This window comes from Glandiceps talaboti, chromosome 20, assembly GCF_964340395.1.
Source record: "Glandiceps talaboti chromosome 20, keGlaTala1.1, whole genome shotgun sequence".
NCBI classification, from domain to species: Eukaryota; Metazoa; Hemichordata; class Enteropneusta; family Spengelidae; genus Glandiceps; species Glandiceps talaboti.
In genome coordinates, this window is record NC_135568.1 from 1,646,224 (window position 1) to 1,666,818 (window position 20,595).

Genomic DNA, 20,595 nt, shown 5'->3' on the forward strand with positions numbered 1-20,595 from the left:
GTCCCGCCATCATTTCATGATCATATATAGTAATTTTAATGACAATTAAGTGTCTACGTCATTGAGTCAATGACGTTTGTTGACAACTTGAAATTGGCTATACTAGTATATTGTAATATTTTACATGGATATAGAAATATAGAGAGAACATCACAAATGTTATCTGCTCTCTGATTATAATAAGTACATTTGATGATGTTTGTGTAGTGAATAATTCTAAGACAGCTAGCTAAAGTGTGTCAGTAGTCCATCCCATGTTAACGTTGTGTATTGCGCCCTCTAGAGTTGCGATCACGGTGGTTAGATGTCCTGAAGTAGAACATTGGATGACTGCCCAACGCGACGTCTACCAATAAAGAACTAATTATTCAGTTAATGATTAACTCCCATAACTTTCTGTTTTAGTTATACGTGTTTCTTGTCAACAGATATCGGGGGGGGGGGGGTCAGTTACTCTCTTGGTGAATGGAGGGTCATGCTGTGGGAGGGATGCACTCAAACTGTCAGGGAGATATGCTTTTGCTCTGACTAAATTTAAATAGCATGTTAGATCCTAAATAGAGATTCATGGTTTATAATTGATCATATAGTAAGTGGAGATAAACACGTGTATTTATATAAGTACGACTGTTTGTTGCATTCCTATGTAATACAGATTTTGCATATGAATAATCTGAGTAAAAATTGTCAGCTATGAAAATCTTACATAAAACATTTAATATTCTTGTATTGTTATACATTATGTAGAGCATTCTATTACTGTCTCACTTCATATAATCAACAACTTAAAGGGGCACAAGTTGAGTTAATTTGGGTGTAGATTTGGCTGCATATTTAAAAGATACTCACAGTATTGTACTTACTGAAGCACACTTTAACCATCACTCGCAATTGAATGAACTCAAACCTGGTATTAAAATATAACCTATCTGATCAGTGATGATTTATTTTTTCATACGTATCAAGAAATGTTATCCGTACTCTGCAATCAGCTGTCCTAACCATGCCAGAAGACAACCGTAATGTTATAGATAACATACATCAACATTAACATTATACTGGAATGTGGTTTTGTTTAAGTGTTTTCACTTGAGTAAAAAACTTATGAAGTCAGTTTGTGTCCCTTCAATTAATGACAGACAAGTTAGTACACACATTCTATGAATTTCTCAATTCATACAAGCAATAACTTAATTTATAACACACCAGTACACACATGCTACTCAAATTAGTTTCGTAAGTTTTATTTCAGTGATCAAAAAAACATCCAAAATATACATCAAGAAAAAATTGCTCCTAATCAGAATTATTACATTATGTAAATGAGTTGTACAGAAAAAAAAGAGTCATTTGTTGCTAATAGTAAAGTCTTCACACTTTGAACTGAGCTGTGAAATGTATATGATGCTAGGTTACTATGGCAATAGGGAACTTGCAATGTTGAATGTTGCATCATGGGAAATGTAATAAGTACTAATCGATTGGTATTGTAAACAATGTTTTTACATTGTTTGTCACCACAAATAATCAATTCATAGTCGCCCTGACAATTGTGGGAGGTTTATTTTATCAGTAGCTCCAGATTAGGTATTACGATAACCACAGATAATCCCATTGTCCTTTGCGTTTGAGCATGCTCAGTCTGGATTGCAAGTTCCTTATTGAGGTCTTGGGTTACTAAGATAGTAACAAAGTCAAACTATTATTGTTACTTATTGATATGGTTTAATGACAGTATACTCACAGCAGGCTGGTTTTTCTGATGACTTCATTATCTTGGTGAATATTTTTGAGGACTTCCAGTTTTCATACTATCGTCATTATGTTTGCACAACACTTGTGTAGTTTACTTAGTTTGTGTTTATATTAGGCCAAAAATAAAAAGAACTGTTTCTGGTCAGTGCACGCGTATCATTTAAATACCCCCTTGTCGGTCTTTTTTTTCATGTTTGTCCAACTCATGCAGTCTGCAGATCCGTGGGGAAACACAAAAATAACCCTCCCTACTTCAGTGAAGACAACTGCAGAGAAGTCTTGAACATGAACAAGCAAATGACATCTGCCCCACATACACACTTGCTCTAAAGTACTAAATAAAAAGAACAGTAACTGCCATAAATAGTAGATTGAGTGACTAGTTTGTTGATAACCCCCCCCCCCCCAAAAAAAAAACAAAAACAAAAAACAAACAAACAACAACAACAACAACAACAACAAAATCGCGTCATCGCACCATTTTTAGACAAACTGTCCTCACCAGAAACAATTTTTTTTTTGGCCTTAGTATGCCGAAACTTTAACTGCCACTGTAGTTTCTTGATTATAGGGTAATTATTACATCTGCATAACAGAGGCACTGCTAATCCTCACGTGTGTAATTTACCACATGCAACAACTGTTACAATAGTTTTAGTTTGCATCTATTTTTAATAGAAACGTGAGACTTTGGTTGCCATTGAAGTATCTGTCATTGTACAATCACCTACATCACAATGTGACACATTACTGTGGTTTGAAATCATAATCATAATTTGACATTTCTAAATACATTATTGTAACTACAACTATGACTGAAATTCACTATTAGGTTTGTAAAGTGAATGTGCATGTCATTTTCAATACAACTCACTAATACTTGAAAGAAAACTTCAAATATATCACTTTTAACTGTGATAAGTTTGACAATGATGTCCATTAAGTAACAATTTACACTGCTAAGCAAACGTTTTAGTCTGTGCTTGTACACAGTAATTGTTCCACCATCAATCTTATGACATATTAAAATCATACAAATTCACAATTCAAACATTAAAGTGCCAATCAATTGTCTACTGAATGAAATACTGTAAACCTGGACATTTTCACTACAGATTTATTTTGACTTATTTTGCTACACAAAAAAAAATGCAAAAATAAGTAGTGTGACTAAAATATCTTCTTGTACACATACATGTATATTAACATTAACATGAACATGAACAAAATGTACCAGTCTGGTAATTACCGTAGTAACAATTAGTCTTTGAGAACGAGCTAGAGATGATAAAATCACAAATTTTTTGGGTAGCAAAAATATCTAGGTTTAAAGTATTTAATGTGTACAGGGAGTCATAGGTGATAATTTGAAAACTTTGTAATCTAACAGGGACTGAACACTCCTTATACAACCAAATTATATGACACAATCTTTATGTAATCCAGTAGAGACAGAGCACTTCTTTGTCATTATGTGACAAAACACTTGATATTCAAACAGGGAATGAAAATTCTTTCTTACAATTCAATCAAATGCAGGGTAAAAATTCAGTCCAAATGCAGGCCAACCCAAAACTTGGTAATCTAACAGGGACTGAATTTCCTTGGTTGCAATGCAATCAAAATGCAGGCCAGCCAAAAACTTTGTAATCTAACAGGGTCTGAAATTCCTTTGTTGCAATGCAATCAAAACGCAGGCCAGCCAAAAACTTTGTAATCTAACAGGGTCTGAAATTCCTTTGTTGCAATGCAATCAAAACATAGGCCAGCCAAAAACTTTGTAATCTAACAGGGTCTGAAATTCCTTTGTTGCAATGCAATCAAAACGTAGGCCAACCCAAAACTGGAAACTGCATGGGTTTGAAAACTTCTGTGTTACAATTCAATCAATGTAATTGACAACCAGATATTTTTGAAATTGACTAATGGAATGTCTGCTATCCAGTAACATTGCATCTAAGTAATGTTGGTGAAAATCATAATTATTAAATTGTTTCATTCACTGTTTCAGTATATATGATGGCAAACATTGATATCTTTAGTTACTCTCTGGATTGCTGTCCAAATCACATTTCACAACTAACGAAACCAGATCAAGAATAACATAACCAAACTTACATGTTTCATTAAGAATGTGACATTATTTTTAAATACTACTGGAATAGAGTAAAACAATAAATTGTGTATCCATACTTCAAAAACAATGATGCAAATAAATAAAATAAACATCTTTTAAATAAATAGAACTTTTAACACACTTTTGATAACACAGGATATAAATACTAAAGGGGTTGTGGGTAACACATAGTATTTGGTCACTAATTAGTATCACAAATACTGTGACATTGTGAGTAAAGCTACTTTGTACCAAAAACATGAATATCGGTAACATGGTATCCGGTGTATTAAGACAAGCTAAAACTTGACATCTTAAAGAATAATTTTACACACACACACACACACACACACACACACACACACACAAGGGATAGAATGTCTTCAATGACAGAGACTGTAGCCCAGGTCTTATTTAGCTGTAGTCAGTGGACAGGTCAGTGCTACATATTACATACTAAAGCTCATTAAGAACAAGACTAGTCCTATACACATTAACATCATTTCCACTGTATAGTAAAATGGATTTTTCTAGCACAGAATTCTATTTTTACCACCAACAGCAATAATTTATGCTATTGGAGTGTTGATCGATATAAACATGATACGTTATCACATCCTCACAACACTTACGTTTAAACTGGAGGTTGAGTTTGAGTTTGTAGTTAACTGAATGAAGTAACCAATTACAACTGCCTGTCTGTGTATGATTGTTTACTACTGATATAAACTATTCATCCCTTCACCAGCGGGAGATTTAGCTTGACTTTTGATAGAATTTGTCCATTTGACTAGACGTTGGGAAGAGAACGACTACATGTATAGTAACTAGACTATACACTAAGAACAGAATCTAAGTCAACATAGTGAGCTTGAAGTCTTTACAGTGTGTTCAAAGAGGTCTAGTAGAAATTATGGGTAATCAATAAAGTATGTCATAATGTCATCTTGTCTTTACATCTAAAATAAGAAGTGTTCACCAGGAGACTACATAATATATACATTTTATGTTCAAAGTTGATCACTGTGGTAAAATGAGGTTGTTGTTTTAGTTGCAAGATAAGTCTAAGAGCATCTTTACAGTTTAACACAACAGGATTGTGATTGAGGAGAAGGTACTGTTTACATCAATTCAGCTTTTTAGACTCCAATCCTATCTTTGGCAGAACAAATACCATTATTTATATATGTATATGACCAAAAAACAAGAATAATTGTTTCTGGTCAGGACACACATAACTTAAATACCCCCACGTCGGTCTTTATTTTTTCATGTTTGTCCAGCCCATGCAGTCTGCAGATCTGGGGGAGCAACACAAATATAACCCTCCCTACTTCAGTGAGGACAACTGCAGAGCCAATCATGAGAACTGCCCCACATACACACTTTTTTTGGCCTATTAAAACAACATGGTTAACTTGTAAAATGATCAACTTTTGAACAGAAATATATGTTACATATATTCTTCTGGCAAACGCTTCCTGTTTTCACTGTTACAGTAATATGTTAATTCCTGATAAGACCTCTATCAGTGACTAGACATAATGCAACATGGTTTAGTAGTTACAATCTTATTAGAATATTTCAGTATTAAAGACAACCACTAAACAATCCTAAAGCTCCAGACTTTGCCTTTTTGACTTGTCGTTAACATAAAATGGGTGTGGGTTTGTATTCTCCACACCATGAATAATGACAAGTGTTCTTTGTTGGCTTATAGTTTGAACATGTACAGTGAGAATAAATTAAAACATATTGGAAACTTATTGCAAACAATTGTGAAAGTGGGACACTGTGCATACACATCACCACACACAAAAACATAACAACAACAACAACAACAACAACAACAACAACAACAACAACAACAACAACAACAACAACAACATAATCTGCATAAAATGTTTGAATTTTACAAAAATATACAGTATCACCTTTAGTAAGTATATATGTTTGGTAAACTGTATAAAAAAAGCCAGTGGCTGGAAAAAGGTTGAGTTGCACGTAATCTTACATAAGGCAATGTTAACAATCGATACACTGTCTGTTGGTTTGTTTTGTGAGTCTCTAGTTATAACAATAACTACATTGTACATTGTATTTAACTAATGATGTAGTCTATGTACAGTTAACTGACTGGAGGGTCTTGTCATCAAAATGGTGCCAATTGTGTTGCAGTACAATTGCATGCTTTTGGTACGGATTCACGCATTGACAAAAAAACTTAACAAAGATATCTGAAACAACTTGGTTCAGTATGAAACTCTGACAGGGACATATTTTCTCCTATGATATATTCACCGTAATGTATTGTAAACATCTTGCCTCTAATCCCTACTTTGTAACATTTCTTTCCACATGAAATAAACTTTAAATCTGTATATCCATCTGTATTTCTGTCTGTGTGGAGGTTTTCTATAATAAAGATTAACATTAATTGCAAACTATATTTATTATACCACTATTGACGTAACTGTTTTACCTATGTAATGAAAATATTGATAAAACAACATGTGTATGAGTTATCCACTGCTACGCTTGAAATCATTACTAGTTTCATTTGCAACTCCTGTCAAATTTACTATTGTTAACAACTTTTAGGAGTTTAGGTTTCATTTATTGATTGATTTCTAAGATCCACCATTGCATATCTGTGGTGGAGGTGTCATACTTGATATTTTGGTGTATACAAGATATACCCATGTATAATAAACCTACAAATTTACAATACTGTTTGCGTGTCTACTACCCTGTAGATTATTGTTGGGGTGTTATTTTTGCTTGCTTATCTAGTGGAACAGCTGTTAAATCATAGAGAATATGGTATAAGTTTACTAACCAATATCTAGCAATCTGTACACCCATCATGCCAACTGTTATAACAGTTAAACATTACAACTTTTATAATTACAATGGTTGTTATACTAAAAGACTGGTAAGTTTTGTACTAATGTTTATATTGCACACTGAATTTGCATTGTACTAAAAATGATCAAAATGTCAGTTGGGGTGTGTAACACAAACCATAAATATATTTTCTACACCATTGCCTGCATTAGTTGTAACGGCTTGCACATAGGTGTCATGCAAAGTATGATTTTGTTGTCATGGCGATTATTGTACAAAAAAGACAGCACATTCTAGTGTGCTAATAATATTTCTCCATCAGGGCTTTCAAATCATGGTGAACCTACTTCCAACATAAAAATCAATATTAATATTCTGCAATAATGTCATATTTTAAGATATCAGAATAGATTTGCTGCTCTGAGAGAATAAGTGCCAATGGAAACTGTATTGTATTCAGAACATGAGGCATTTCAATAAAAAAATGTCAATATCTCAATTATTATTTTGTGAGAATGAATATATTGTATACATTTACATATGTACTTGTGTAGAAATCTTGGACTGTTCTAACATCTACAACAGTTCACATAACAGTAATACTGTAAAAAAAAAAAAAGATCCGATATTTGGAGCATTATCTAACACTAAGAAATGGTTACATATACTACTATGCAATGTATTGGTGACACAGTAACAAAATGCAATGTATTGGTAACAGTGTAACAAAATGCAATGTATTGGTAACACTAACAAAATGCAATGTATTGGTAACACTAACAAAATGCAATGTATTGGTAACACTAACAAAATGCAATGTATTGCAACACTGTAACAAACTGCTATGTATTGGTAACACTAACAAAATGCAATTTAAACTAACAAAGAGCAATGTATTGGTGACATGGTAACATAATCAAGTGTATTGGTAACACTTACAATATGCAACCAGGTATTCACAATCTAATTATTTGATCTATGCATGTATTGTAACACTGTAACAATGTACAATGTATTGGTAACACTTACAAAATTTACTCTCAGTGTAAACACTAACAAAAACTTATCTAGCACTACATATCAATAAACAAACTAGTAAATAATTCACTATATATAAATATTACTGTATTACTTATTGTATAAATAATATAACTAACATAAATAATAATATTAATTTATAAACTAATAAATAGCTCTAAAGGCAGTTATGGCTTTTAATGAACAAAACAAGGGAAAAAAAGAAGAAGAAGAAAAACAAATTCTCAAGAATTTCTTCAGGTGACTTTCCTGTACTTTTATAATGAGATGGGGGGGGGGGGGGATACTTGTGAATTCAAGATTGAAGTTTAACTTTCACTGCTGAAAACTTTACACATGCTAATTGGGTTTACATTGGGATGCCATTTGAGTAGAGGGGTAGGGTGGCTGTCATCCTAGTATATATAATAGTTGTATTACTGAATGATGACAAACCGATTAGTAAGAGTTAAACTTCACTTGTATCTTGACATATACATGTATGTACTCTCACTCTTTTCCTATGGCTATGTTGATACTCTACAGCATGGGATGTAGAGTGAAGGATGTACTCAGGAAAATAGAGATGTTTGGCACTCAAGAGAAAACAAACAATGTCCTTTTTCAGATGGCACATGGATAATGAGCATCCAATGTCAGAAAGATAAAAAAAATGTATGGATCTTTGGTATGGACCTCTTTTCAGACAAAGCAACATGAAAATGCCTTCTTTCATTCAGATATTGCATGTCTTTTTACATGTTTTTGATAGAAATGATTCAAATAATGGTAATTTCACCACACAACATACAATGTACCTCATTGAAGCACATATACTGCCAATTCACTACAATATGTAATGCAAATTTATAGTACACGTAATCTTACATGTCAACCCATCTTAACTTTACTGCACTACTTTTAGACAATGCTCTCATAAGGATAATTAAACAAAAGTTAATAAAGTCCCTTTTTCAGTTTGTTTTGTTATGGTTTGATACTATCAGTTAGCATCATTCATGGCTCATACTGCCATGGCTTAGCAATATAACCTTTGTAGGCAACACATTGCAGACCAGACGTGACTCCTTTAGACAAAGGTGTGCTTATCTCAATTTGATCATCCCAGGTATTAGTGTATGGGTCATATCTATCTATTAATAGATGCCTGCCTCTTCTGGCTTGGGCATCACTGATGACAAACACTGTGTCATCTTGCATAGCTAGACCAACAGGATTCACTGGTTCAAACTTGGCAGGATGTTGAAGTCTTGGGGAGACTAATGGTGGGTGCCGAACCAGTAGACCTCCTCGACGTGGTGGAAAGTTCTCAGCGTTGAATGTTTGAAAGGCATGGTATGTCAACTGTAGACCTTCACCATCATACAAACCCCAGCAGAGGATGGAGTTACCCATAGTTAGTAGGCTTTCTATGTACCTCATATTCATCAGGCCAACACCAGCTGGCATAACACCCCATAGACCGGTGAAACTGTGGTATACGCACAGTGTACGAATCACTTTGGAGTGACTTGCAGCATCCATTGCAAAAAGTCTATCCTTGTAGACAGTTACAACAGGTTTAGTGAGAACAGAGGGCAGAGGATCAACTTCTATCCATTGGTCTGTCCCAGTATCGTACTTCTCAACGGTTGTCACTGGATGTGCCACATCTAAGGACCCTATCTGACCACCAATGGCAAATATGAAGTCATCCATAACACCAACGGCAATATCATACCTTGCAACATTGAGATTAGCACATTGACTCCACGTATTCTCTACAATGCTGTATTTCCACATTGACTGACAACACATACTATGATTTGTGTCCCAGCCTCCAATCACAAAAATATCAGTGTCCTTACAGACTACTGTGAATCGGGATAAACCTGAAGGCAAACTTCCAGCTTTGGTATTGACTGTATGTACGCGATGATCTGTTAATCCAAGAAACGCACACTGAGGTTCAATACTGCTGTTTGGTGCACGTGCCAGTACAAATATCAAATCCTGGTTCATTGAATTTCTAGGATGACATTTTTCATTGAATGCATCATGTTTTGATGACAGTAGCTGTTTTGTTTGAATAGCCTTTTCAATCATCTCCTTGCACGTTGCTGATTTCATGATATACGACCCGTCGTCAATTATACCAAGAAGGAACTTATCATGGAGTAGCGGAAAACGCACACAATCCATGACCTCATCCAAGTAACTTGAACGTGTGTCCGGGTCATATTTCAACCAATTTGTAGCTGCCAAGAACACTAGCTCCTCTGCCAATATATTTAATCTATCATCTGAAAGAATCTGAGTGACTACAGGTAATGGTAAGTTGAGGAAACCTTCATCATCGATCAACTTAGCAAACTGCTTGAAGATGAATTTCAGAGTATAATCTCTGAGAACATCGCTAAACACATTTGAGATTTCCAATAATCTGAAACAATTATCAGTATTTGCGATGGTTTTGATGCTGTTGATTGTTGCCGGTGGAAACAACACTTGAAAGTAAGCAGCACCTGTTAGAATATCGATGATACCTTCATTTTCGATATCAAACTTTGATGAGTACATAAAGGTTAGTAGGTCTTCAATGATGTTCCCTGGCTCCACTAGATTGATTTTCTTTACTTTCCTTTCTGTGAAGTCATGACTGAACATTGCTTTGAAGTAATCACTACAAGCAGCTAGTATGAGACTATGGCAAGAAAACTCATCACCTTCACACACTAATGTAACATCTGTGAACTGAGAATGGCTTCTAAGACTCTGGAATTCAGTTAGTACATGAACACCATGCATTGGTTGACAAATCACACCTCTATCATTGGCAAGTACATGACCATGTACCTCTTCCATTTCTTGTCTCATTTCCATATATCTTGCACATTCAGTCGTCAAGAATTCATGGTTCATCATAGAGGCTGCCTCTAGCATTGGCTTTACATTGTCTTTGCAAAGCACAAGTTTCCCTGTGTAACAAAAATTGATAATATCTTCGACCACAGTGGATGGTATATCATCAAGCTCTAAGGAAATGTTCTGACTTCCTTGCTTCTTGTTAATGGAAGTCTTATTTCTAGAAAGCTTTCCAAGATCGATTCCACAAATTCTGAGTAAAATCTTGTGGCAGTGGAATTGAGTATTTCCAGTATGTACTGTAAGATCAGTCAGGACCCGATCTTGACTCAATCTTTCCATAGATGACAATACTTGACTAGCATGTTGAACCAGTTGATCACTTTGTTCTGATATCTCCATTTTGAGTTGATATGATTAAAGCTTAGTTTTTGACTTACACAATCTGTAGAGAAAAGAGAAAAGAGAAAACATATTTATAAATATCTATTTCGTTTTAGGATCACATCCTCCAACTCTTTACATCAAGTTATGAGTAGATTTTGCAAAGACCACTGTAATGTTATTCCTGTGACAGTGTGAGCACACTTCAAGGACCTATTTTAACTTCTATGCTTGGTATTCAGATTTAGTCAAGTGAACTATTTCAGCCACAATTTTCCAATGGTCTTACAAACATCCACCTTATAATTAGGTACTTTAGATACATACAATATACATGTACAATATTTACTGTGTGTCCTGGACTACTGCTAATTAGGTAGTCTAGATACGTACAATGTTTAGCAGTCTAGGTGTCCTGGACTTACATGTAAGTTGCTAATTTGGTATGTAGTCTAGATGCAATGTTTAGTAGTCTATGTGTCCTGGACTACTGCAAAGCAGAATTAGCCAGGTGAACTATTTCAGCCACAATTTTCTATTGGTTTCCAATGGTCTAACAAACAACCACATTATAATTAGGTACTCTAGATCCAATGTAGTGTATGGGCCATGGACTAATTTTGAGTCCTTGGCTTGCTATATAAGAAATGTGGCCACTATACCTACATTGTATATACACTTCGTTACTAGTAGTAGTTCCCTGTACAGTTTATGATAAATGTCTACGTACCAAATAAAGCTTACCAAAAATATCGAAAACTTGGGTAACACAAATTTCGTGGTCAATTTTAATATCACACCACTGACTAGTTTTAACTTAGTTGGAAAGAATGGTGTCATGGGTCATTGACCTCTTCAGATCTAGAACGAACTACAGACTTGGAGATTCAATGATGCCACTCTATTGTAACCTCACATACTATTCAACAATTCAACATTTAGTCAATTGTATTCATGTTAATTTAATGGGAATCCAGGGTCGGAAATAACATGACAGCCATTCCAATAATCATGCAGTGAGTCATAAGAACACGGATGATCACGCTTCTTCTTTTTTTTAAAATGATAATCTTATATTGATCATTATATGATGTACTACGGTTTTCAAAACATTTCATTAAAACCAGAATTACATGTATGTGTATGGGTACTTTCTAAAAATAGCTCAATTGACTGCTTTATGCATAGCTAGTGTACATGTACAGTATAGTTATGTCACAGTAGACTGTCTAATGTCTAGCATGGTTATGTCACAGACTCATAATCTCAACTCTATTATTATTATACAGGGACTGTGGTAAATGTAAAATGTACAGTTTGATCTTGTACTAAAATATATCCATTGACAATAGAACTACAATGTACATGTATAACACACCAATATAACTCTAAGCAACTATTCTGAGCACCACTACATTTTGTATTTTATATACTTTGACAGGATTGGTATGTATGTATGTATGTATGTATGTATGTATGTATGTATGTATGTATGTATGTATGTATGTATGTATGTATGTATGTATGTATGTATGTATGTATATATGTATGTATGTACACACACACACACACACACACACACACACACACACACACACACACACACACACACACACACACACACACATATATAGTACCCCATTGCCCCTGACAACTGATCAATGTGACTGGCTTTGAGTGTGAATGTGGGTCACCAGGATGTATCTGTGTAAATGAGAGATGGGCATGGAGTTGATCATCAAGTTATCACCACAAAATAAGTCGTGGTAGAGGTAGGATATACAACTCTGAACTAATGCACCTCGTTGTATCCTTTAAGCATTGTGATTGACCCCCTCCCCACCACCACACCCCCCACCATCAACCATCAAATCTCATAATGCCAATGCAACAGTCATTGACCAGAGATAGGAAAGTATCCTACAACATCTATTTATAGTACATGTACCTTTATTTATCATTATACCATATTTATAGATGATCACAGATGATAATTCATGCATATATGTACAAATGTACATTTCAATAAATAGTAAATGTTGCCATGTGTTTCAGTATGCCGACTATTCAATCTTTGGTCATAATAAAATGATAAAATGAAGTCTTACTAAAATTAGATTTGTTTAGTCTTAGTATACATTTTTTATACATAATTGTACCAATCTGATTATAATCGGACAGAGTGAACACTTAGTGATTTGTGAATAGACATGTTAAAATAGCTACAACAAGGGTCTCGGAGTATAGCTGTTTTATTGTCTTTATGCTTGGTAGTCAATGTACAACATGATGAATACAAAATATTAGGAAAAAATGCTACAACTCAACTTTGTATGACTAAATCTGTATTTATCACACTCTACCCTGTAGATGATATATCATGTGTCACCAAAACAATGGTGTACAGGTTTTCACAGCTGTTCTCTAGGATTATTATATATGATACATGAACAAAGATTGATATAAATAACTCCTTATCCAGGTATCTGTGTTAACTTACATATACAAATATGTAAATTCCATTTGTCTGACTGATTTCATGTACCGGTACATACATTGTATGTGTCAACTGTGGATTAGTCTGTCTTGCTCAGTGATCACTTGCCTAATAACACAATATCCCCCACCTACACGTAGATGAATTCTATGCAAATCAACTTGGATTGATGAATTTCCATGGCATATCACCCAGACAATTTACAATGTCCTTGTACCGAGTCACTAGTTTGGGATTGACTATACAACACAGACAGACAGACAGCCAGACAGACAGATACATGTACAGACAGAGAGACAGAGAGACAGACAGACAGACACACACACACACACACACACACACACACTGGCATCAGCACCCAGTAAATGTACCTCTGCTACATAAATTAACAATGTTACATGTACAGACACAGATACAGACAGACACAGATACAGACAGACACAGATACAGACAGACACAGATACAGACAGACAGACACAGACAGACACAGATACAGACAGACACAGACAGACATTATAATTTAACAAGGACAAATGTACCTCTTCTACATCATATACATGTATAGCCAGTCATCTTTCAATCTGATTAAAATCTGACATACATGTAGGAAATAGGAATATGATTTGATTGCTTTATTTACCACTATTTCCTTCCTATATTGTCATTTGTTTTCAATTTTGTTGTTCCGAGGGTGAGCACATTAGATGGGGAAGTCATTCACTCTCAGAAAAAAACGTCAAAAAACAAATGACAACACACTAGGAAAAGAAGTACATACGTACATGCATAAAGTATTCCAACATCAGATTTTCAGATTAGTAAAGTGTTACGTCAATTTGACACACCTTGTGCCTTGCGAAACCTAAAGTTGCTGTTCTATTTGTTATCATGTGGCTACATGCCACACATTTTTCATCATTTTGACTCACTACAACAATACTGTCTTTTGTTAGAGGGTATACATATTATAGTGTTAGTAACCGATATGCCAATTTATAATGTCGGTATTAGTAGGGACTGAGAGTTCACACTAAGGCTGACTACATGATGTACATCCACGTACTAATTCTATACAACCCAATGACCTCAGTTTCACATACACTTACATGTACAATACAATATGCAGACATGGCCTTTCTATGCAGACTATTAATATACTAAACCCAGTTCAATGTACACTGTACGCTGAGATCTCAGACAAACAGCACAATTGAGTGTTTCAACTTTTAACATATTTCTTATAACAGAAAAATCAGGCTATTATAGATGGAACCAAACTAGGAATTACATTGTAACTAATACATGTATGTATGTATTACAGATATGGGAGAATGTATAATTTTATACACCAAATAATACCTTGAATGATGTATTACAGTGTTATACTCAATATTACAGTCTCCTTTCTATAAATTTGTATGTAGACATTCCCAAAGAAGCTTAATCTGATATTTATTTTGAAATCCATTACGAAAAGTTGAAAGTGTTGATTAATAATTCACATAAGGGGCACAAGCTGAGTTTTTCTGTTTTTTGGGGTGTCATTTTTCTGCATATTAAAAGGAACCAAAAGTATTCTACTTACTGATATATAATTATCATCATTTGCAACTGACTGAACTCAAACCTGGTATTAGGATACATTTTTTGTACAACTTATAAACGATCTGATGATGTAATTTATTATACATATAAAAAAATATTCAGGAACTCCCTGCTTTGCAATCAACAGTTCTAAGAATGCCAGAACACAAACTGTAATGTCATAGAAAGCACGCATCGACATTAACATTATACTAGAATAGTTTTAAATGAATTTTTTGGTATGTATTTTCACTTGAATAAAAAGCTTACAAACTCGGTTTGTGCCAAAACAATACAGATTCATGTATGTGTAAATCTGTTAGATTCGTGACTTTTCGGTGACCTTTCAACTGTCATCCTTGAAAAGAAAAAAACACTCATTAGCATATTACTATACATAGGTTGTTTATAGAGAATTACATACTGTACAAGGACTTTGTGGACATTACTATCAAAGGTAAAAGTCTACCTTAACTAAATAGAACTATGGATTATAGAATAAATAGAACTATCTGGTAATTAATAGGTCAATAAATCTGTGAATAATGCAACCCTGTGTGATACATGTGTACATGCATGTATAGTTTATAAATACATTTTGTATACTGAGACACAGCAGGTATAGGTACACATGTACATGTGGTAGGAACCTTGAACATTCACAGACATTGGCCAAATACCTGAACTGTACATGCATGTGGTTTTGTCCAAGGCTAGATTTAATAATTATTCACTGCAGAAGACAGAAGACACTCTTGGCATGTTGAACATCAGTGTACTCCTCTTACCCTCAACCTTGGGGTATTATTTGTAAACAAATGATTAATAGTTGGGAGAGAGTGGAATAACGACTGTACATAATGTAATCATAACAATGGCAAACAGAATAAGTGAATTTCAGAATGATTTGACAACTTTCAAGGCAGTAATAAAGTTCCAGGGCCACAAGAAATAGCTTGTGCAGTGTCAACATACATGTAACTTTCAAAAGTAAAAGGTAACATAAGGACAACACCACAGCTGGATGGTCATTTATTATTTAACTTTTGACATGTTATAGTATAAAGATCAAATTTCATGCAGGACTGGTGTTGATTTACACACAGTTTCAGATTTCACAAAATTGGTGGGATTTCATAACTTCTATTTTTCATTCTCACGAGGGCAAAATGTCCCAACTCTCAAATGCTATCCACATGGGTTCTACCCTTCAGTGTTTCACAAGGTTCTCACATTAGTGTTATCATATCAGTGAGGCCATAATGATTAGATACCACACAGTGTAGTTTTCTTCTGTGCATACTTTTTCTATAACTATCAATCAATAGTTGTTGTTGTTTTTTTTTGGGGGGGGATGGGTGACTGGACACCTACTAGCTTTTCATTAGCTATCTTCCAGCACCCAGTCGCATTTGTCATTTTCATTATTTTCATTTCATTTTTTCTTATTTATTAATTTGTTATTGCGAATAGTTTTCATACCTAAATTTTAATCCTAAACTAGGAAAACAACAAATTGTCCCATGGTTTTGCCTCTCTCTCTAACTATTAGGGATATGAAACTTACATGTGTAATTCCTATTTCAATATTTCCTCTGAAACTATCATTTTAAGGAAATAAACAAATATGATGCAATTAATTCCCCTTCTAAATTTCAGTTCTTAGTTTCTATACAAAGTGTAACCCACACCCTAACGTAAAATTCTTCATTCCAACAAATGTACCCTTCTGCTTTCTTCTGCTAAAACTTTAACTCTACACAACATCAGACTACACTATAAACCAGTCATTAACATTATACCTTTGATAAACTTTAATAGTGGAAGTGCCATTAAAACTATTTGTAACTGAGTGGCTTTTAAAAGGGGGAAAAAATCAATGGCTGTGTCACTAAAAATGAGGTTGAGTCGACAGTACTTGAATACTTTTAGACAAAATGATCTTGGTTGTATAAAATGTTCAAGGCTTTCACCTTATCACGAAACAAACCAGACTAGACATTAATGTGTGATGACTGGTTATTTGTCAGCAGAACAGCTTTATAATATCAATGTTATCACATCCAACAACAGAAGGCAGTCAGTACAGAGGTGAATGAAATACAAACAGATATAGGAACCAGTCAGCTATTTTTGGACAAGCACTCAATTTTAGAACAAATCAGACAGAAATAACTGAGAACACTGTGTTGGGTTATTGACTGTACTACATCTCAGTTTTAATTAATAAATAAAACTGGGTGTACATATTTAACTTTGCTCTGTATCAGGACAAGGCCAACTGCGCTATGATGATTACTAAATATATTCAGAGTAAAGTGTAAAGAAAAGGTACACTGGTATTGGTAAGCCCAGGGAACATGAGAATATATTTAGATTTAACCTATCGGGTGACCAGTGACCATCATGTACTGCTTTTTGAGTGCACTATGAAAATGACCATTTGGAACGGTCAATCCATTTTGGACTCATTTATTAAAATACCATGCTAACACCAATTACCAACTGACAAAGACTCGGGAAAAATTATAATTTTTAGTATGAACTGCGATATATAATGTTAAACCGATCGAATACACCCTAAACATAATAAAAAAAACAGGTCATGATGGGCTGAAATCATCGATATCTTATCCCTGAAAATCTAATCACAGAAAAGTTTTGACCGACTATTGGGCATGGATCCTGCCCCGGAACCATGCCACACAGACGATATTTCGATGAAGTATTCCTTCATTGAAATGTCGTCTGTGTACGTGTGTCTCAGCACATAACTTGTATAAGGGGAGAGTCTCGGGATATGCGTCACATGTACAACGCGTAGCCGGTGTATGTGTATGTAATCAGACGAAATATCAACACTCGTGAAAATCAGAAAAGGAGATGTTGATGATCGATCGATGATAAAACGTTTACAACCATTGACAGTGGACGGGTATAATGCTACATGAGAGAACACGGCAATAGAAAAGGAGTTATTACGCAATATAGTCGATCCAACCAAATACATATATGTGAAATTCCTGTTTTGCGATGCGATTGTTTACATAACGCTTGAGTTGTACGCAAATGTAATGTATTGAAAATGTCGCGCGTTCCTAACCAAATGTTCAACATATTTTTCTCAACGTTTATAAATACATACCTATGAACGTTAGGTCTTTTGTAGAATTGGTTACATGTGAATCGTTTCTTTCGATGGGCACGGGATATTCTTTGTTGAGTAAGACTTCCGTACAATATTTCCGCCGCTTCTGTACGTAGGGGATTTATATTGTCAGTATCAGACGACTGAACTGTCAACAGAGTATTATGAGATAGGTTGTGTTTCCTTTCCTCCAATGTTACTGTCCTCTAACCAATCACAGTATTTGTGATAAAGTGACGCGTATTGAGTTTTGTAATGCTTCTAATGATTGGATATTAAACTTCCGGCGGCTGGATGTGAATACGTATGTAAGTACGTACTGTATGTTGCGACACAGGTGACGATAAACAAAACAAGGTAAACACGAAATAGTCAAGTGTATGGTATGTGTTGTTATCACCCCATTGAAATGTGTACCTGTTGAATGGTTCTAGCCCATGTGTGGAGCATTTCAAAGTTTTTAATGCAACAGTAATATTACTCTGGGTGACAACGCCCCCATCCGTTCCCAATGTTCATTAATTTATTCATTTTGTTTGTGCAGTATTACGTCATTTAGGTATCACAAAGTTCATATACAAATCCATAAACTTTGATAAAGAAGTGTCATGTATTCTAAAACATTCATAAAACCGAATCAATGTTTTGTGAATGTTCTAAAATTAATAGCTAATTTAGTAATGCAATGGTTCAGGACATGTATCTGAGCTCACAAGTGACTGTGGTTTAGTATACAAATTGCACAGTTGACAAGTACACACAGTAACATTATCCAATTATTTAGTTTTGGAATCTGGTCTTAGTTTTGATTGATGCATCTATAGTTGAAAAGGGGAAGATATATCCTGTGTCTACACCCTCAACTGTCACATATCTGGCATTAAGGTCAAAAGAAAAGTTGGATACTTGACACTGCACCTTATATTTCAAATATTACATATATCATTCTATCTATCAAAATATATACCATCCCATGTCTAATAAACTGGTAAAGGTCTTGCTAACTATTCAGGGCATACTACAAATTATTGAAAGAATTTATATATGTTTACAAATTCCCAATTGAAAACTGTGTCATTGGCCAAGCTATACGCCACCTGTCCACCTCTGTCAGTGGCTGACAGTGATTGCTCCTGAGAAAGTTTTAGTATGTATATATAGTCATATAGTCAACCAAAGTTGATATTTCTTCTGTGACACACCGAAATATCAAGTGTCTTGGAGAGGTTGTGTTTTGTGATGATGGTACCATAGTAGTCTAGTTCTGATACAGTATCATTACCATTTACACCTCCACTCACATAGTCTAGTTCCTATACAGTATCATTACCATTTACACCTCCACTCACATAGTCTAGTTCCTATACAGTATCATTACCATTTACACCTCCACTCACAGTATAGTCTATACAGTATCATTACCATTTACACCTCCACTCACAGTCTAGTTCCTATACAGTATCATTACCATTTATACCTCACTCACAGTATAGTTCCTATACAGTATTGTTACCATTTATACTTCCACTCACAGTCTAGTACCTATACAGTATTGTTACCTCCACTCACAGTATAGTTCCTATAGAGTATCGTTACCATTTACACCTCCACTCACATAGTCTACTGGTAGTTCCTATACAGTAACGTTACCATTTACACCTCCACTCAGTCTAGTTCCTATACGGTATCGTTACCATTTACACTTCCACTCATAGTCTTAGTTCCTGTACGGTATCGTTACCATTTACACCTCCACTCACATAGTCTAGTTCCTATACAGTATCGTTACCATTTACACCTCCACTCACATAGTCTAGTTCCTATACAGTATCGTTACCATTTACACCTCCACTCACATAGTCTAGTTCCTATACAGTATCCTTACCATTTACACCTCCACTCACAGTCTAGTTCCTATACAGTATCGTTACCATTTACACCTCCACTCACATAGTCTAGTTCCTATACAGTATCGTTACCATTTACACCTCCACTCACATAGTCTAGTTCCTATACAGTATCCTTACCATTTACACCTCCACTCACATAGTCTAGTTCCTATACAGTATCGTTACCATTTACACCTCCACTCACATAGTCTAGTTCCTATACAGTATCGTTACCATTTACACCTCCACTCACATAGTCTAGTTCCTATACAGTATCATTACCATTTACACCTCCACTCACATAGTCTAGTTCCTATACAGTATCATTACCATTTACACCTCCACTCACAGAAACCACGTTGGCATCCAGACTGGTACCATAGTGACCAAAGTGGGATTTCAGTTACAGATTTTACCATTTAAAATAGATCCCTGCTTTTGATCTTGAGTCACCAACTAAAGTAAATTCTTCAAAGGAGAATCATGATTTGTT

The 20,595-nt window shown here is 34.8% G+C and overlaps 1 protein-coding gene across 1 annotated transcript; it reads right to left on the minus strand.

Moving 5' to 3' along the window:
- Positions 1 to 6,708: 6,708 nt before the first annotated feature.
- Positions 6,709 to 18,391, minus strand: LOC144450772 (ectoderm-neural cortex protein 1-like). The gene is made up of 2 exons (XM_078141484.1): positions 18,211 to 18,391; positions 6,709 to 11,045 (listed from the first exon to the last, which is right to left on the minus strand). Exon 2 carries the CDS (start codon positions 11,000 to 11,002, stop codon positions 8,753 to 8,755), a length of 2,250 nt encoding a protein of 749 aa, XP_077997610.1. The 5' UTR covers positions 11,003 to 11,045; positions 18,211 to 18,391; the 3' UTR covers positions 6,709 to 8,752.
- Positions 18,392 to 20,595: the final 2,204 nt, after the last annotated feature.